At 37.0% G+C, this 21,739-nt stretch overlaps 1 protein-coding gene across 1 annotated transcript; it reads left to right on the top strand.

Moving 5' to 3' along the window:
• The first annotated feature begins 824 nt into the window (after positions 1-824).
• LOC109558486 (olfactory receptor 9K2-like) lies at positions 825-16,639 on the top strand. The gene has a single exon (XM_070789544.1). The coding sequence runs from the start codon at positions 825-827 to the stop codon at positions 1,794-1,796; it is 972 nt and encodes a 323-aa protein (XP_070645645.1). The 3' UTR covers positions 1,797-16,639.
• The last annotated feature ends 5,100 nt before the right edge of the window (positions 16,640-21,739 follow it).

Genomic DNA, 21,739 nt, shown 5'->3' on the forward strand with positions numbered 1-21,739 from the left:
AAAAATGTATATATTGGGAGAATGGCTTTGACCTGAGAAAAGGAAAATATTTGAAAATTCCATTAGAGAACTTTATCTTCACTTAGTGAATTTTGGATGTTTTCAATTATGCCAATAATGTCTATTTTATTCTATTTTCAAAGTTGGCCTACATAAATAAGGAAAATGAAACATATTGAGCTAAATAAGGTAAAAGTATTTTCAATTTATTTACTACTGTCATGTAATGAATCAAACACTAACTTCGTTCTCATGAGGGCTGTAAACACTATCATATAACTATCATATAGATTACATTGGAGAAGGAAATGGCAACCCACTCCAGTGTTCTTGCCTGAAGAATCCCATGGATGGGGGAGCCTGGTAGGAGGCCGTCTATGGGATCACACAGAGTCAGACATGACTGAAGTGACTTAGCAGCAGTAGCATAGATTACATGAGATACTTTTATTTTAGATAATGTGCAGACTACAATTTTAGATGAAGAAAGCATCTAGCTATAAACATTTTAAGGATAGAAATTTAGAATGTAAGTGATTTTAGGCAATAAAATAGGCTAATTTCTTGCAGAAACCCCTGCCAATTATGATTTAACTAAAATAACCAAAGAACATTTTTTCACTGCTTAATAGAATTACAGTTTAAGAAGCCTAATGACATCTACTTCAAATTCCAGCATATTCCTGACATTAAAATTGTTTTGTATGCAATATCTTATTAAGCAGTAAGTAATTTAATTCTACATTTAAGAAAGTATTAATAGCACTAGAGTCAAAGCCACAGTTTCATTTATTTTGCCTTGTGCCTCTCAGCAGATTTCTGCCATGGGTGACAGGGAAACAAGCAACCACTCAGAAGTGACTGACTTCATTCTTGTCGGCTTCAAGGTCCACCCAGAGTTCCACATCCTCCTCTTCCTGTTTTTTCTGCTTGTCTATGCCATGATCCTTCTAGGGAATGTTGGCATGATGGTCATTATTATAACTGATCCCCGGCTGAACACACCAATGTATTTCTTCCTAGGCAACCTGTCCTTCGTTGATCTCTTCTATTCATCTGTTATTGCACCCAAGGCTATGAGCAACTTCTGGTCTGAGAGCAAGTCCATCTCCTATGCAGGCTGTGTGACCCAGCTGTTTCTCTTTGACCTCTTCATTGTTTCCGAGGGATTTCTCCTGGCAGTCATGGCTTATGATCGCTTCATTGCCATCTGCAACCCACTCCTCTATTCTGTCCAAATGTCAACACATCTCTGTGTTCAATTTGTGGCTGGTTCCTATTTTTTTGGCTGTATCAGCTCAGTTCTTCAGACCATCATGACATTTACTTTATCCTTTTGTGCTTCTCGGAACATTGACCATTTTTACTGTGATGAGCGTCCACTTCTGAGGATTTCTTGTTCTGATCTCTACATTCCTAATATGGTATCCTTTTTCCTATGCACCATTATCATTTTGCCTACCATAATTGTCATTATTGTGTCTTATATATATATTGTATCCACAGTTCTAAAAATACGCTCCACTGAGGGGCGAAAGAAAGTCTTCTCCACTTGCAGCTCTCACCTGGGAGTCGTGAGTGTACTGTATGGTGCCATCATCTTTATGTATGTCATCCCTGACAGATTTCCTGAACTGAGTAAAGTGGCCTCCTTGTGTTACACCCTGGTCACTCCCATGTTGAATCCTTTGATTTACTCTCTGAGAAACAAAGATGTCAAAGAAGCTCTGAGGAAGATCCTGGGGAAAAACCTATTTTTATTTATTTCTATATTAACTGAAAATAGAATTAAGTAAATGTAATATTCTGAAAGTGCTGAGCTTTATAATAACTTAGAGAAGCACTGATTCAAATCTTGAGACTTCATTTGTTTGAATCCCATATATTAAGAATATATACTTTGGAAGATGTATTTGGACCTAATCAGAATACATACATCAGGAAGATGGACTCTATTTTGTCTGGCTGTTGATTTGGAATGGAATGACTTTCTCTGTACTTCCTTTTGGATAATGATAATGGTTTCCATGTAATTTGTTTTTAAGACATATATATTCCAACTTCTGACTCTTTGAGGCTGTTGTTTGGAATATATTTTTTATCTGGAATCAGTATCATATGTTATGTGTGTATATATATATATATATATATATATATATGTACACACACACTTGGTAGAGGTAACACAGTCTGATGTATTAAGAAAGATAGAACAAAATACCAGATTTACTAAAGAAATCTTTGTGAATATCTACTGAGAGAATCAGATACTCAGCAGTACACAGTCTCAAGTGTGAAATGTAAGTAACTCTTAATTGTCCAGAGGCTAACCAAGTGGCACATTTATCTCATGGTTTCTTGGCTGAATCATTATTATTTCTCCCCTTCATTTGAATAAACTGATAAACTGATAAATAAAACTGATAAATTGTTTTTTAAAATTATACCTTTTCACAAGGAAACTGTAATACAAATAAACAACAGTAAATATAATTCATATTTTGTTATATATGCCTTAGTGAGTATTCATTCATCAAATTAACACTTATTGAAGTTTTATATACACTGTGCCCTATAAAAATTCTCAATTTTAAATGATTTCTGTACTTGAGCTCAAACTAATTGATGGAAAAAATAGCTAAATAGAAAGCTATTAATAACATGTCATATGGTAAACCCAGTAAATAAAGTGAGTGAAAGTTGCTCAGTCATGTCCAAATCTTTGCAACTCTATGGGCAGTCCATGGAATTCTCTAGGCCAGGATACTGGAGTGGGTAGCCCTTTCCTTCTCCACGGGATCTTCCCAACCCAGGGATTGAAACCAGGTCTTCCACATTGTAGGCAGATTCTTTACCACCTGAGCCACAAGGCTAGAAATTACAAAGACAGAGCAGCTTCTACAGATGAGTAATATAAATTATCAGGGAAAACTTCATAAGTACATTTGTAAACATAAATGAACTTGAGCAAGGTGAAATAGAAAAGTTTCTGGGCAAAGGCAATTAAATAATGATATGTTAAACTTCCAAAAATTTAATTCCTGATATTAATGTAAAAGAGAGGGAGTGAGATTTAAGACTTAAAAGGAAATTCGTGGAAATTGTGCACATCTATATAAGAAGACAAGGAGGTTGGCTTATTTTCTGCAGACCACAGGGAAGCACTAGGGATTTTTCTTTAAAGAATATATTGTATTCAAATTGACATTTTAGAAAAATCACGTGGGTAACTTGTGGTAGATAAATATTCATAGAAGAAGATAATCACTGTCTGATGACAGTGGAGAGAGGGAATACCTTTAAAATTACAGATAAACTAAACTGAATATTAATTAATGGTGATAAAGTTAAAAAAAGCTAGAAGTGAGTAATAACTTCTAATGTTTGAGCATCTCTGGGGAAATACCGCCTAAAAAAATGAGAAGAAAAGTATGAGTAATAACAGTTAGTCATTAAGAATTAATAAAATAAAGTCAGGTCAGACTGAGCTTTCTCATCCTGGTTTGCCTATGTGCTTGATAGTCAACTGTCTTGACTTTACAGAAACTCTTATTTCTCAGTTGAATAAAAGAATACTAAGGTCCAGTGAGCAAAGAACCTGTGCCTGGGATTTAGGTGAGGTGAAACTAAAAAGAATTATGAATTTCCTGAAGGCTTGTTCCATTATAGGACTCAGCGTGTTGCATGAAAGATTCTGTATTTACAAGCAAAAGAGTGATAGTAAAACATGCCTAAATAAATTGAAGACCACATTTATCTAAAACATTATTACTACTTTAATCTCATCTTGTGGCATCCCAGTACATTTATAATTATAGCTGATTGTAGAGTCATAACTAGCTAATTTTACTAAATGGGAGTGTTCATGGTATTTACTCCTCTCTAAGCTGCTGCTACACTAACAACAATAATATTTAAAAATTTAGCCTCTTTTTAATATTCCATTTTGAATATAAGAAATATCTAAATAAATTGTTTGTTAAAATAATAAATATATAATTATTATGAATAAGCAAAACTAAACTTTCCATTTTATTGTGTGGCTTCCTATTTTTCAGGTAAAGATGAAATTTTTAAAAAAAAAAATATGTTTCTTTTTTTATTTTATTTTATTTTTAAACTTTACAATATTGTATTAGTTTTGCCAATCAATGCTCAAAAATATAAATTCTTGGATCTAAAGAAGACCTGCACATTATTTTTTTAAACACTTTATTGAGGAATAATTGGTTTGAAATATACAGTATGTATTTAAAGTGAACAACTCTGTGAGTTTTGTGGCCAATGAAATCACCACCACATCAAGATACAGAATATTTCCTTCATTTCCAAATGGTTGATTAGGCCTCTTTTCAGACCATTCTTCCCTCCAAACCCATCTCCAGATAACCAGTGATCTGGAAGGTATGTATAGAATCATACACCATGTCATCTTTTCTCTCAGGCTTCCTGACTGTGTAAAATGATTTTGAGATTTCTTCATTTTATTATGTATAAATAACCCATTCTTTTTATTGCTGAGTAATTTTCCATTGTACATATATTCCAAATTTTGTTTATGCACTCTTAAACAAATGGGCAATTAATGTTTGATCAGCTTTTAGATATTGCGAATACAGCTGATATGTGTTCATATGTGTTTGCCTAGTTTGTTTTCCTTATTTTGCTGATTTTTGAAGCTTGAGATTCTGAGATCTCATAATAAATACATTTGATTTTAAGAGACTACCATGGAATTATCTGAAAATAAAGAACAAACAAAAAAATATTTACTAAACAAAATCCACTAAATCTCAGTAAGACTGAGAATCTATGACATTTGAGCAAGAACCCACTTCTTCCCTGCCCTCTCTCGTCCCAGCAGAGCTGAAAGTGCACTCAGGCAAGTACAGGCAGGGACATAGAGATCCCTCTGACCCTGGGTCACAGCCAAAGGCTACCATGTGTCCTTGATTGTTGTTGTTGCAAACATTACTTGTCCCCTCCAGCTCCACATTGAACAAGGTCTATTCAATGCAAGGGTAGCTAAACATATGATGATCTCTACCCAGCCCCCATTCAAAAGCTCTACCCTAAGAATGCCAGGCCAAGAGTACTGGGCCCCAGTTCCACTGCTTCCATTCTCTTAAAGGACAGAAGTTTTATGCTAAGAACACCATAGGCTAGTGGCCTCACTAAGAAACCTTCTCCTAAAGCAGGAGTGTCATTCTAAGCAAACTGGACCAGTGTGCCTGCTTGTTTCAGAACAGATGAATGCAGGTTTTACCTAGAAAGAAAGTTGTACCATGATAGTGGAGGCCTCCACAGCTCTCTCCACTTGGACTGACTTTATTTAGAAAAACGTGTAGGCAATTCAAGCTTAAGTGAACTCCAAAACTTAAAAATATTTGATACAAGCAATTAAGAAGAGACTAGTGGTCCCATGAGAGTGAAAAGCTACCTGTAGACCAACCACAAAGCTATCTGGTGCACAGGGCCTTACTCAGTAAGTTCAGTTCAGTTTAGTTGCACTGTGTGATTCTTTGCAACCCCATGACCTGCAGCACACCAGGCCTCTCTGTCCATCACCAAACTCCCGGAGTCCACCCAAAACCATGTCCATTGAGGCGGTGACACCATTCAATCATCTCATCCTCTGACATTCCCTTCTCCTCCTGCCTTCAGTCCTTCCCAGAATCAGGGTCTTTTCAAATGAGTCAGCTCTTTGCATCAGGGGGCCAAAGTATTGGAGTTTCAGCTTCAACATCAGTCCTTCCAATGAACACCCAAGACTGATCTCCTTTAGGATGGACTGGTGGATCTCCTTGCAGTCCAAGAGACTCTCAAGAGTCTTCTCCAATACCACAGTTCAAAAGTATCAATTCTTCGGTGCTCAGCTTTCTTCATAGTCCAAATCTCACATCCATACATGACCACTGGAAAAAACATAGCTTTGACTAGAAGGACCTTTGGTGACAAAGTAATGTCTCTGCTTTTTAATATGCTGTCTAGGTTGGTCATAACTTTGCTTCCAAGGAGTAAGCCTCTTTTAATTTCATAGCTGCAATCACCATCTGCAGTGATTTTGGAGCCCAGAGAAATAAACTCAGCCACTGTTTCCCAATCTATTTGTCATGAAGTGACAGGACCAGATGCCGTAATCTTAGTTTTCTGAATGTTGAGCTTTTGGCCAATTTTTTCACTCTCCTCTTTCACTTTCATCATGAGGCTCGTTAGTTCTTCACTTTCTGCCAGAAGGGTGGAGTCATGTCTATATCTAAGGTTATTTATATTTCTCCTGGCAATCCTGATTCCAGCTTGTGCTTCCTCCAGCCCAGCATATGTCATGACGTACTCTGCATCAGTACAGTCAGTTCACTTTCAGTCGTGTCCAACTCTTTGCGACCCCATAAATAGCAGCACGATAGGGGTCCCTGTTCATCTCCAACTCACGGAGTTCACTCAAACACACGTCCATCGAGTCAGTGATGCCATCCAGCCATCTCATCCTCTGTCCTCCCCTTCTTCTCCTGCCCCCAATCCCTCCCAGCACCAGAGTCTTTCCAGTGAGTCAGTTCTTAGCATGAGGTGGCCAAAGTACTGGAGTTTCAGCCTTAGCATCATTATTTCCAAAGAAATCCCAGAGCTGATCTCCTTCAGAATGGACTGGTTGGATCTCCTTGCAGTCTAAGAGACTCTCAAGAGTCTTCTCTAACACCACAGTTGAAGTACTCTGCATATAAATAAATAAATAAATAAACCAGGTGACAACATACAGCCCTGATGTACTCCTTTTCCTATTGGAACCAGTCTGTTGTTCCATGTCCAGTTCTAACTGTTGCTTCCTGACCTGCATACAGATTTCTCAAGAGGCAGGTCAGGTGGTCTGGTATTTCCACCTCTTTCAGAATTTTCCACAGTTTATTGTGATCCACACAGTCAAAGGCTTTGGCATAGTCAATAAAGCAGAAATAGATGTTTTTCTGGAACACTCTTGATCTAACTATGTGCTGATGGTTGCAGTTGCACTCCCAACCTGCTTGTTTTCTGCCCTGAGGTGATCCAGCCCTCAGGTCTACAGGCTCTATGGTCAGATTAATGGAAAACTCTAAGAGGGTTTACACCAAAGGGGACCTTTCCAGACATCTGCTGCCAGTCCCACCATCCAGGTGGTGAGTCCCTGCTGACTCACGCCTCCTCAGGATACCCTCCAACAAAAGCAGGTAGTTCAGTCAGTTTCCTGTGGAGTCACTGCTCCTTTCTTCTGAGCCTTGGTGCACAAGGTTTTGTTTGTTCGATTAATCTGAATTCTCTGTTTGCCCTAGTCTTGTGGAAGTTTTGTAACCAAATCTTGCAGGCCTTCAAGGTCAGATTCCCTGGGGATTCCTAGTCCCTTTGTCAGGTCCCCAGGTTGGGAAGCCTGATGTGGGGTTCTGAACCTACACAACAGAAGGAGAACTTCTTTGGTATTATTGTTCTCCAGTTTGTGGGTCACTGACCCAGTAGGTTTGGGATTTGATTTTATCATGATTGTGCCCCTCCTGCTGTCTCACTGTGGCTTCTTCTTTGTCTTTGGATGTGGAGTATCTTTTTTTAGTGGGTTCCAGCATCCTCCTGGCAATGGTTGTTCAGCAACTTGTTGTGATTTTAGGGTTCTCACAGGAGGAGATGAGTGCACATCCTTCTACTCTGTCATCTTGAACTGGAAGCTGCCTAAATCTTTTTGAATTATGGTTTTCTGTGGGGTGACTTTGAAGTAACATAGGTATTAGCAAGATCAGACTGTCATAGCTGCATCTGTGATTGCAAGGCATGAGAAGAGGTGGTATTAAAGTATCACAGAAGCCTGGCAATCTCTTCAAGACTGAGAACCATGGTGAGGTTTGCCCACTAGATGCTAGAACCAAAATAAGAAACAATCCAAGAAGCATACTGAAAGAGAAAGAAATACCTTCTCTTCTTACATCCTCACTTCTGCCCTTATACTGTTAAAGCAGCCATGGACAAAAGGTAAATGAATGAGTGTATGATTTGCTCTAGAGGCTATAGTTGTTTGATCACTACTCTAGAATATACAAAGACTCCACAACAAGTATGTTGGGAAATAAGAAACCATTTCTTTCAGTGCAAATTTGGCATAATGCATTCTGTTACTTTCCTTATGTAATGAGTTTTTTATTTTGCCTTCATGTTCTGAAAACAGAACATGTTTTTCCTGGATATACTGTTTTCATTTGGTCTTCCATTGTCCCGTCTTTTAGCACTTTAAGGATAGTATTCTATTGTCTTCAGTTTTGAATTTATCTGACCAAAATCTATGCTTTACATTTTGCTTGATAATATATATATTTTTTTCTTTTTGTTGCTTTGATACTATTTTTCATCCATTTTCAGAAATTTTATCCTCCTGTCCCTTTATTCCATTTTCTTTCTGTTCCTTTTACTTGGGTTTTTGTGAATTTTCTTGTATCTCTGTGTTTAGAGTTGCTACCCACTTTCCAATAAAATTTGACCATTATAGTTTCTACTATTTTTCTAATCAGCTCCTTTCTAATTACTTTTGTAATATTTTCTCAGTTATCATTGAATGTCTGTTAGGTGTTTTTATTTTGTTTGTTTGTTTTTTTTAACTCTATGATTGTGTTTGATTTGTTTCAATTGCTTTGTATTCATGTTTAAATTTTTCTTGAATTGTTTCCTTTTTCTCATGAATTACAGTCATTTGCTGCTTGTTGTACAGTATCTACATACGGTTGGTTCATTTAATTTCTACAAAGTTTAGATTTTCTCATGGAAGACAGATCTTATAGTAATTACTTGCTCATGAGTAGATGAGGAAGCATCTTAAGTTCTGTATTTTTCAATGTTACCTGAATTTTATATTTGTAGTATAAGCACATATTTCAGTGAGAATGTATTCTTCTTTGTATATTGAAGTGCATTAGTTGTTAATATTGTGGTTATGTCTTTTGAAGCTAAATTATTGATGGGAGTTGTGGCAAAGATGACAGAATAGGACCTTACCTTGAGCTTACCTCCTCCCACAGACACACCAAAGTTGCAACCACTTACAAAGCAGATATCTATATAAATAACATAAGGACTGTCAAAAAAATTTTTCACATCTAAAGACCTGAAGCAGGAACAACAGTGAGGTGGATAGGAGAGGCAGAGACACAATATAGTCAGGACTGACACCTCTGGGTTAGCAACTCACAAATGGAAGGAGTATCATATGTAGACATCCTTCCCAATGAACACACAGCTGTTCAACATCCCCACATTAGGCTTCTGAGTAAAGGAGGGCCTGCATAGGGAAGATAAGCCCTCAGAAAATCTAGCTTTGACAGCCTGCAAGCTTTCTATTCAGAACTGCTGGAAGGCTGTACGAAACAGAAACTTCACTCTTTAACTATGCATACAAAATGTCACACACTCTAAGTCCCAGTACACAAGCACTAATTTGAAAGAGGCATGGGTCAGACCCACCTGATCATCTTGGAGAGCCTCCTGGATAGGCTGAAGGCAACTGAGACTCCCCCTTGGAAAGGGAACACTGGAAGTAGCCATTTGGAAGTACCAATTTTGAGGAGCTCTTTCTACTGTGATGACATCAGCCTACCAAGTGTCTTTTTGGAAACTTAAACCTATCAGTATGGAGGACATACCCACCCATGCTCATTTGCAGCAGGTCATTTCCAGCCCAAACTCCATTGAGATGTGCAGACAGCAAATCAGGGACCCATTGCCACTCCCAGGAGGCCAACACCAGCCTGACTGTCCCTTGGCTAAGCAGACAGCTGCATGAGGACCTGGCCCTACTCTCCAGTGGGCCAGTAGCAGCACTATCCACCACCCCTGGCTACTCAACCAATCATGAGGATGGGATCCCTTACCCTCCAGTGGGTTCAAAGCAAATGTACAACGCATAGCCACATAGCCAACTCGGCTGGAGTCCAACTCCACCTGCCAGCATGCCTAATATACTAACTACTATCATTACAGAAGGGTACATGCATCCCATATTAGGGCAACACTGGGGCCTATGCCTCTGATGACCAAATGAGAGAATGATTCTGGACCTCTTTGGATGTTTCCTACACAAAGTCACTTCTCCAAGATTGAAAACTATAACTGATGTACATAGGAAAATACATAGAGAACTGGGCAAAATAAGGAGACATAAAAATCCACCCCAGATGATGAAATAAGACAAAACCTCAGAAAAAGAACTAAACGGAGAGGAGATAATCAATCTACTCAATAGAGAGTTGAAGGTAATGATCTAAAAATGCTCATGGAACTCAGAAAGAGAATGAATAAAAACAATAAGGATTTCAGAAAAGTTAGAAACTATAAGTGAAAATCAAACAGAACTGAAGAATACAATAGCTGAAATAAAATCCACACCAGAGGAATTATCAGTAGATTAGATCAGAGTAATGGATCAGTGCTCTGAAAGACAGGTCACTGGTAATTACACATGATGACCATAAAAAAGAAAATTTTTTTATTTAAAATAATCTAAGAGACTTTGGGGATGACATCAAGTATGCCAACATTCACACTATAGAGATAACAGAAGGAAAAGAGATAAATGAACAGAAAAGTTATATGAAGAAATAGTGGCTAAAAACCTCCCTACCTCAGGAAGGAAACAGACCCCTAGGTCCAGGAAGTATAGCAATTCAAGTTAGATTAACTCATAGATCCACATCAAGACACATTATCATTAAAGTATCAACTATTAAAGATAATGAGAGAATGTTAAAAGCAGCAAGACAACAACAAATAGTTACAGTCAAAGAAACTTGCAGAAGACTATCAGATGACTTTTTTAGTAGAAAATATGCAGGCTAGAAATGAGTAGCAAGGGTGATGCATTCAAAGTGATGAAAGGAAAAACCTGCAACTAATACTCTACCCAGCAATGTAATTATTCAGATTTCAAGAAGAGATAAAGATTTTTCCAGGCAAATAAAAGCTAAAATGGTTAAGAAGTATTATATTGGCTTTATAAGCAATGGTAAAGGAACTTTAAGAAGGGGGAAAAAAGACCACAACAAAAATGGGAAAAATATGAATGAGAAATATCATTGGTAAAAAAAAAAAAAATATATATATATATATATATATGTAGTGGATCAATGATTTATAAAGTTATAAGAAGGTTAAAAGACAAAAGCAGTAAAAATATTTTATACTCACAATATGTGATAAGGATAGCCAAAGCAAAAAGATATGAAATATGGTGTCAAAACCATTAAAGGTAGGACATGGATTTAAAATGTAAGGCTGCTAGAATGCAAAAGAATCCACCTGCCAATGAAGAACATACTGGAGATTTGTTTTCAGTCCCTGAGCTGGGAAGATCCCGTGGAGTGGGAAAAAGCAACATACTCCAGAATTCTTGTCTGGAAAATTCCATGGACAGAGGAACCTCGTGAGCTACAGCCCTTGGGTGTCAAAGACTTGAACACAACTGAGCGCTGAGCACACATACATGCACATTCAAACTTAAGAGATCATCCACTTAAACATATGTATAGAAAGAAAGAATGATAGATAGATAATGCTCAGTTGCTAAATTTTGTCTGACTCTTTGTAACCCCATGCACTGTAGCCTACCAAGCTCCTCTGTTCATGAGATTTTCCAGGCAGGAATACTGGAGTGAGTTGCCATTTCCTCCTCCAAAGGATCTTCCTGGCAAAAAGACTGAACCCATGTCCCCTGTGTTCAATGTCTCCTGAATCAGCAGGCAGATTCTTTACCCTTAGCCATCTGGGAAGTCAGAGAGATAGATGTTGATATCTATCTATCTATCTATATATATATATATATATATATATATATATATATATATGTCATCATTCTATATATTGTAACCTATATATGCCATCTTCAAGCAGTCTTTATCCCCAGCATGTAAGGACATATACATATTAACAATTCAGTCAATGTGGTCACCTCTTAACTAATTGAAAATAAATGTTATCTGATCATCTCAATAGATGCACAAAATCTTTTGCAAGGTTAAACATCCATTCATGATAAAAATGCTGAAAAATGAGAGTCTAGAGGGACTATATCTCAAGATATTAAATATAACATATGCAGAAATTTCATCCAAAAACTGCAGAATATACACTCTTTTCAAGTGGACACAGAAAATTCTTCAGGATAAATCACATACTAGGCCACAAAGCAAGTCTCAGTAAAATTAGGAAGACTGAAATCATAACAAACATCTTTTCTGACCACAGAGATGTGATACTAGAAATCAAGTATAATAAAATAGCTGCAGAAAAGCTTGAGAGACAAAAACATGTGGAGATGAAATAATTTGCTGTAAAATAAATGGGAGGTCATTGCAAAAATCAATGAAGAAATCAAAATAACTGGAGACAATTGAAAGTGAAAAACAATGATCCAAATTGTAGGAAGCAGCAAAAGAAGTTCTAAGAGAGAAGATTTATACTGGCATAATTCTACCTCTAGAAAGAAGAAAAATCTCAAATAAGCAATTTATATATAAAACAACTTGAGAAAAGAATAAATTAAAAGACAATGAGACTACAAAGTGAGTACTAAGAAAGAACAATGATCATAGAGGAAATAAATAAGAGACTAAAAAAAATGGAAAACTAAAAAGCAAATATCTGATGTTCAGAAAAATAAGAAAATTGATAAGCTTTTAGCTAGACTCATCAGAAAAAAAGAGAGAGAACCCAAATCTATAAAATCATAAATAAAAGTGAAGTTACAACCAACACAACAGAAACACAAATTATAAAACATTACTGAGAAAAACTGTACGCCAATAAAATGGACAATTTAAAAGAAAAGGACAGATTCCTAGAAATGCATAATCTCCTAAGACTGAATAAAGAAGAAATATAAAACATGAACAGACTGATTGCCAGTAAATAAATTTAATCAGTAATAGTAGTCTCCCAACAAACAGAATTCCAACGAACAAACAGCTTCACAGGTGAATACTACCAAACATTTCAAGGAGAGTTAACACCTATCCTTCTCAAACTATTCCAAAAATTAACAGTATGGAGATTTCTTTTAAAAACTGGAAAATAGAACTGTCATATGACCCAGCAATCCCACTACTGGGCAACACACCGAGGAAACCAGAATTGAAAGAGACACGTGTACCCCAATATTCATCACAGCACTGTTTATAATAGTCAGGACATGGAAGCATCCTAGATGTCCATCAGCAGACGAATGGGTAAGAAAGCTGTGCTACATAAATTGAGTATTACTCAGCCATTAAAAAGAATACATTTGAATCAGTACTAACGAGGTGGATGAAACTGGAGCCCATTATACAGAGTGAAGTAAGCCAGAAAGAAAAACACCAATACAGTATACTAATGCATATATATGGAATTTAGAAAGATGGCCATGATAACCCTGTATGTGAGACAGCAAAAGAGATACAGTTGTATAGAACAGTCTTTTGGACTCTGTGGGAGAGGGAGGGGCTGGAATTATTTGGGAGAGTGCCATTGAAACATGTATATTTATCATATATGAAATGAATCGCCAGTCAGGTTCGATGCATGAGACAGGGTGCTCGGGGCTGATGCACTGGGATGACCCAAAGGGATGGGATGGGAAGGATGTTGGAGGGGTGTTCAGGATGGGGAACACATGTACACCCGTGGTGGATTCATGTCAATGTATGGCAAAACCACTTCAATATTGTAAAGTAATTAGCCTCCAAATAAAATAAATAAATTTATATTCAAAAAAACAAACGAAAATTGAAGAGGAAGGAACAGCTTTTAAACTCATTCTATGAGGCCAACATCACCCTGATGACAAAACCAGACAGGACACCACAAGCAAACAAAAGGCTAGCATCATGTTTAACATAAATGCAAAGTCCTCAACAAGATATTAACAAAAATTTTTTGAACAATATATTAAAAGTATCATACACCATAGTCAAGTGGGATATATCCCCAGCGTGCAAGTATGTGTCAGTACCAACAACTCAGTCAATGTCATCACCTCCTAGCTAATTAAAAATAAAAGCTATATGATCATCTCAGTAGATGCACAAAAGCTTTAACAAGATTTAACATCCACTATGATGAAAATGATCAACAATAAGGGTCTAGAAGGACTATATCTCAACATAATAAAGGTCATATATTAAAAGCCCACAGCCAACCTTATACCAAACATTGAAAAGTTGAAAATGCTTCCTCTAAAATTAGAAATTAGACAAGGATGATAAAACAGAAGAAAAGAAAAAGAATCTGTAATGGAAAGAAAGAAAGAAAACTGTCAATGTTTATAAAAAATGTACTACATAGAGAAAATCATAAAGATGGCATCAAAAATCTATTAGAAATAATACATGAATCCATAAAGTTGCTGGATAAAAAAAATTATATGCAGAAATCTGTATAGCATAGTGTTTCTATATACTAGCAGTTTCTATAACTACCAGAAAGAGAAAGTAATAAAAATTCAATTTACAATTGCATCAGAAAATAAAGTACTACACTTAAATCTCGTTAAAGAGGTAAAAGATCTGAACTCAGAAAACTAGAAGATCTGATCAAAGAAATTGAAGACATTGCAAACATTTGAAAAGATATACCATGCTCATGGATTGGAAGAATTAATATTATTAAAATGACAGTACTATGCAAGGCAATCTACAGATTCAATCCAATCTCTATTAAAATACCAAAGGCATATTTGGACAGAACTGCAACAAATAATTCTAAAATTTGTATGGAAGCACAAATGATCCCAAATAGTCAAAACATTCTTATGAAAGATGGGCAAAACTGAAAGTATTGTGATCCTTTATTTCAAATTACACTACAATGCTAAGTAATCAAAACACTATGGTACTGGCACAAAAATATACACATAGATCAGTGGAACAGAATAGAGAGTCCAGAAGTAAGTCCAGGATTATACATCAATTAATCTACAATAAAGGAGGAAGAATACACAATGGGGAAAGTGGCTCTTCAATATATGGTGTTCAGTAACCTAGATAGATACATACAAAAGAATCAAACTGGTGTACTTTCTCATACCCTGTACAAAAGTAAACTCAAAATGGATAAAAATATAAATGTAAGCTCTGAAACCACAAAACTCTTAGAGGAAAACACAGGCAGTAAACACTTTGACATCAGTCTCAGCAATGTATATATTTTGAGGAGGAAGGATCTGTCTCTTCTGGCAAGGGAAACAGAAGCAAAAATAAACAAATGGGACTACATCAACCGAAAACCTTTGCAGATGAAGGACTCTTTGAACAAAATGAAAAGGCAAGCCGACTGCACAGAAGAAAATATTTGCAAACAATACATTTTATAAGAGGTTTATATTCAAAATATGCCAAAAAAACCACATACAATTCAAGTTCAAAAACAAAAATAAACAAACAAACAAAAAGAAGCAAAAAGCAATCAGATTAAAAGCAGGCAGAGGATCTGAATATCCATTTTTCGCAAAGACATATGATTGTCAACAGGCCTTAATTAACCTTAATTAGTATTCTCCTTTTTAAAATATCTAAACTGCTTTCTCTTCCTCTACTGGCTAAACTTTTACTAATACTGGATTATAATTAAAGAAGACCTGGTCCCACATCATTTTGCTGTTTATACACTTATAAAACCCAGTAAAGTACAAAAATGCTTTTTTTAAAATTTAGACAGTTATTTTCTAAAAATAAAATTCAAATACAAACATATTTAGGAAAAATGGCATTCTTAGAAAATTAGGCTTGTTAAGTAGCATACTATGACTGTGACTTTAATGTAGTCTTTCAGTCACCATGTAGTTTTGAAAGGATTTTCAAATACAGATTCTGATCTTAAACTATTTTTACAAAGGATTTTTTTTAATGTATTGAGTACTATCATACCTTCCATTATATTATCTAACTGTTTTGTATTTAAATATAGAAATATATAGAATTATCAACCATTATCTCACTTTGAATTTGTGATAGTGGGCATTTGCCATATCATGAAATATACCTACATTAAGAAGCATCAGTTCAGTTCAGTTCAGTCACTCAGTTGTATCCGACTCTGTGACCCCATGAATCGCAGCACTCCAGTCCTCACTGTCCATCACCAACTCCCAGTGTTCACTCAGACTCACGTCCATTGAGTCAGTGATGCCATCCAGCCATCTCATGCTCTGTCGTCCCCTTCTCCTCCTGCCCCCAATCCCTCCCAGCATCAGAGTCTTTTCCAATGAGTCAACTCTTTGCATGAGGTGGCCAAAGTATTGGAGTTTCAGCTTTAGCATCATTCATTCAGAAGAAATCCCAGGGTTGATCTCCTTCAGAATGGACTGGTTGGATCTCCTTGCAGTCCAAGGGACTCTCAAGAGTCTTCTCCAACACCACAGTTCAAAAGCATCCATTCTTCGGCGCTCAGCCTTCTTCACAGTCCAACTCTCACATCCATACATGACCACAGGAAAACCATAGCCTTGACTAGATGGACTTTTGTTGGCAAAGTAATGTCTCTGCTTTTGAATATGCTATCTAGGTTGGTCATAACTTTCCTTTCAAGGAGTAAGTGTCTTTTACTATCATGGCTGCAGTCAGCATCTGCAGTGATTTTGGAGCCCCAAAAAATAAAGTCTGACACTGTTTCCCCATCTATTTCCCATGAAGTGATGGGACCAGATGCCATGATCTTCGTTTTCCAAATGTTGAGCTTTAAGCAAACTTTTTCACTCTCCACTTTCACCTTCATCAAGAGGCTTTTCAGTTCCTCTTCACTTTCTGCCATTAGGGTGGTGTCATCTGCATATCTGAGGTTACTGATATTTCTCCTGGAAATCTTGATTCCAGCTTGTGTTTCTTCCAGTCCAGGTTTCTTATGATGTACTCTGCATATAAGTTAAATAAGCAGGGTGACAATATACAGCCTTGACGTACTCCTTTTCCTATTTGGAACCAGTCTGTTGTTCCATGTCCAGTTCTAACTGTTGCTTCCTGACCTGCATACAGATTTCTCAAGAGGCAGGTCAGGTGGTCTGGTATTCCCATCTCTTTCAGAATTTTCCACAGTTTATTGTGATCCCCACAGTCAAAGGCATTGGCATAGTCAATAAAGCAGAAATAGATGTTTTTCTGGAACTCTCTTACTTTTTCCATGATCCAGCGGCTGTTGGCAATTTGATGTCTGGTTCGTCTGCCTTTTCTAAAACCAGCTTTGTTGGGAAGTGCAGCACAAAATATCCTTGCAGGAGAAGGTCTTTGGGAAAATGGCAGGGGGCCAGAAGTACCCAGGCTTTGCGGTAGCTGAAAAACATCTCCTGCTTTTAGCTATGCTCGGCGCCAAGATTTAATAATATTAAAGATGTTGCTTGAGAAAATGGGTCATGGGATAAACACCTGGGTCTTTTAGAATGCGCTGTCCTTGAAATATCTTTTACTGATTATGTCTTAACCCCATACGCGCTCTGCTGGCCATATACTCTAAGCTCTTTGTTCCTGCTTCTATAAAAAGGCTCAACTGCAGAAATAAATTTGTCAGTCCTTGCAAGAGAGTGTCCGAGTGTTGTTCTTTCATGTCTGTCATTTCCAAGTCGGGGAGAAAATCCCCACTAGTGGCGCCATGAACAGGGACATGAAAGGAAGCCTGAACAAAGCGACGAGCCCTGTAGAAAGAGGTAAGCAGGATGGGACAACATAGCAATAAGATTCCTTTCATTTCTATTATGCATCACTTTCTGAAATAAAATAGTATTAATATTTCAAGAGATCAATTGAACGACTGCTATCATATTTTGCTGGAACAATTCATGGTTCCCAGAAGAGGGGACACTCAATCTAGACATATAGAAAAGGGTTAAAAGCAATGTTTTGTGAGCATATCGGCAAGGGTTACATGGTCACTCATACGGGCTATCATAGAACAAATTGAAGGGCATAACGTTGATTTGGAAGTAAAGACTATTCAGTCCCTACATGAATATGAGCTTAAGGAACAAGATATGCAGGTGCTTTGAAATGTAAGAATGTTATGTTCAATCAGATACAATCCTTAGAAAAACAGCTTAGAGACATATATATACAGGATGTGTCAAAACTGAGGCCACTTAGAACGGAGGTCATTTCATTCAACGGACAGCCCAAATCTGAGGTTTTTCCTTCTGCTCCACCTGTAACAGCAGTTGCTAACTTTGCTCATACTAATCATTTTACTCCTCCTCGGGAGATGCCTGCTTGTGCTTTTACTTTCCCAATACAGTTTAATCAATCTGCCCAAGGCCAAAATACTTGGGCTAATCTAGATTTTGGCATGTTGTCTAACTTTAAGAAAGCATGCATTCTGTATGGACCCACTTCTCCTTACTGTGTAGAATTCCTCAGAGAATGGGCTGATCATTGGATGCCATATGATTTTTTTCAAATAGCAAAGATGGTTCAAAATCTTCAACAATTACTTTAATGGCAAATATGGGTTAATGATGAGGCCCAACAAATGATGATTGACCAGCAATGTCGTGGTAACCCTTCCAATTTAACCTATGATATACTCACTGGAACAAGAGCCATGGCCTATATGATTGCACAATTAGCTAATATTACCCCTCAGATGTTACATTTCATTAAAGAAACTGCCTACAAGGCATGGGCAAAGGTTGATAGTGCAAACTCTGATGGTTCATTTGTTAAGATTATTCAAGGAAATGAGGAGGAATATTCTCAATTTATAGGGAAATTAAAAGATGCAATCGAAAAATCTATTAAGGATGTGACTTTACAAAATATTATTTTCAAACAACTTGCTTTTGAAAATGCTAATGAGGAATGTCAATCCGTGCTTAGACCAATTCGAGAGACTGGCTCTCTTATGGAATATTTGAAAGCTTATAAGGATATTGGATCTTTGTCCCATAGAGCAAAATTGGCGGCATTAGAAACCTTTAATGTACAGAAAGCTGCTAATGCCAAATGTTTTAACTGCGGGAAGGCCAACCATATGAAAAAACAATGCCACCTGCCAACACAGGCCAAAAAAAATAATACTACTTCTAATAAGAAGAGATCCCCAGGAGGATGTCCAAGATGTAAAAAGGGGTTCCATTGGCTGAATGAATGTCATTCTAAATTTGATAAGGATGGAAACACATTGACCCCCGATGCACAACAAAAACAACAGGGAAACTAATAAAGGGGCCATCCTCTAGCCCCATTACAAAAGGAGGACCCAACGTATGATGCTACAAGCAGCTACATCTAAGAGTGCTTGCATTGATATACCTAGTCCTTATGACATGAATTAATGGAATCATATAACCCCCACAAAATTCCCACCGGATATTATGGCCCAATTCCATCTGGGATGGTGGGACTAATTTTGGGACATAAGCTGCACAATGAAAGGTTTAATGGTATTAACTGATGTTATGGATGAAGATTATAAAGGGGAAATACATGTTATGGTAAATATTGTGAAAATGGGGAATATACATTTACAAAAAGGGGAACATTTTGCACAATTATTACTTTTACCATATGTCAAACCAATGAAAGCATCTGATAAAATTTGGCAGGGAGGCTTTGGTAATACCAACCTTACTGCTGCACTATCCACCTTGTTAAAGGAACATCAGAAACCCATGCTCACTTTACGCATAAGGGGAAAAAATTTCACAGGCATGCTAGATACCAGAGCTAACATTTCAATCATTAGAGTGGAAAAATAACCCCTTGATTGGGGTAAAATTGTGGCTCCTTCTAGACTACTAGGAGTGGATAAAACTGATGTAATAAAAAAGAAATCAAGAAAATGGCAAATGTTGATAGATCTAAGAAATATTAATAATACTATAATTCCTATGGGGCCATTACAACCTAGATTACCCTCCCCTTCCATGGTACCAAAAGGCTAATCTATAATTATTATTTTACAAGATTGCTTTTTTACTATACCTTAGCATCCTAAAGATAGAAAACATTTTGCTTTTTCAGTTCCTTCTATAAATCACATGGCTCCTGTTAAAAGATTTCAATGGAAGGTTCTACCTCAGGGAATGATGAACTCTCCTACCATTTGCCAATATCTCATATGTGTTTTATTACAACCCATTAGAGATAAATATCCTACTGTTTTCATAATTCATTACATGGATGATATACTTCTCTCCCTAGGATCTGAATACAGTTTACAACAGTTATATAACAAAGTTACTATTACTCTTCAAAATCATGGCCTGCTTGTTGCACCAGATAAAATTCAATTGAAAGCGCCTTTTAATTATTTAGGACATGTTATGGAAGAATCTAAAATCAAACCTCAAAAATCTCAAATTTCTGTGCAGTCTCTACGCACGCTGAATGATTTTCAAAAGTTGCTAGGAGATATTAATTGGCTACAGCCATCTGTTGGCATCCCCACCTATGCCTTACAAAATCTATTTAAAATTTTAAAGGGATCCCTTAACCCTAATAGCCCTAGGCAGCAAACAAAAGAGGCCAGAGAAGAGCTAGCCTTAATGGAGGAACGCATTCAACAATCTTTCCCAACTCGGCTAGATCATGATCAACCGGTTTCTTTATATATATTCCCCACTAAACATTCACCCACTGCAATTACAGCTCAAAACAGCCCAATAGAATGGATATATTTATACACTAAACAGTCTAAAAATATCGTATCGTATATTGAGAAAATAGGGCAATTAATTGTGTCAGGGAGAAGCCATGTACAAACTTTGTCTGGATTTGATCCATATACAATACACGTCCCCTTGACAAAAAAAGGAATTGCAAATTGCCTTACAGTATAACCTGACCATGCAAATAGCATTAAATGATTTGCAAAATGTTATCTCATTTCATTTGCCAAAAGGAAAATTATGGGACTTTCTACAATGTACTAAATTCATTATAACTAATATCTTTGCATCCCAGCCTATTTCCAATGCACCCACCTATTTCATTGATGGCAACAAGAAAGGCATAACAGGGATTGTTGGCCCTAATATCAAAGAGAAATTACCCACTACCTGTTCTTCAGTACAAAGAATTGAATTGTATGTTTTATATGCTCTTTTATCTCTTCAACCATTATCCTTCAACATATATACTGATTCCAAATACCTTGCTTCCCTTTTCCCCGACTTTGTTACCGCCTTTTTATACAATCTAGATGAAGAATTATATACTCTTTTTTCACAAACTCAAGCCTTAATTCACTCACATACAGAACCTTTCTTCATTGAACATATACGTGCTCATTCAGGTTTACCTGGCCCTCTGGTTGCAAGAAATGATGCCATTGACAGGCTCATAGCTCCCGTCTTTACGTCTGCCAGTGACAAACATGCTAATCTTCATACCAATGCTAACAGATTGCACTCTAAATACCATATTCCTCTCACTGAAGCAAGGCATGTTATTAAAACCTGTGATGTCTGCGCCCCTCTGCACTTACAAACTACGATTTCAGGAGTTAACCCCCAAGGCCAACAGCCTAATTCCCTTTGGCAGTCTGACTTCACTCAGTGCTCCCTAGGAAATTTCCTTTGCTTCTTGTCTCAATAGATGCATTTTTCCAGCTTTATCTGGGCAATACCTGTCTCTTCAGAATCCAGCAAACACGCCATTTCCACACTCTTACTCACCTTCCCCATTATGGAGATTCCTTCAGTCCTCAAAACAGACAACGGACCTGCATTTACCTCGCACTCGTTTCATTCATTTTTATCGGAATGGAACATCACACACATTAC

This window comes from Bos indicus, chromosome 5 (genome assembly GCF_029378745.1).
Source record: "Bos indicus isolate NIAB-ARS_2022 breed Sahiwal x Tharparkar chromosome 5, NIAB-ARS_B.indTharparkar_mat_pri_1.0, whole genome shotgun sequence".
Lineage (NCBI taxonomy): Eukaryota > Metazoa > Chordata > Mammalia > Artiodactyla > Bovidae > Bos > Bos indicus.

What these genes read in the sequence shown, in the direction of transcription:
- LOC109558486 (XM_070789544.1), top strand. Translation starts at nt 825, where the DNA reads ATGGGTGACAGGGAAACAAGCAACCACTCAGAAGTGACTGACTTCATT.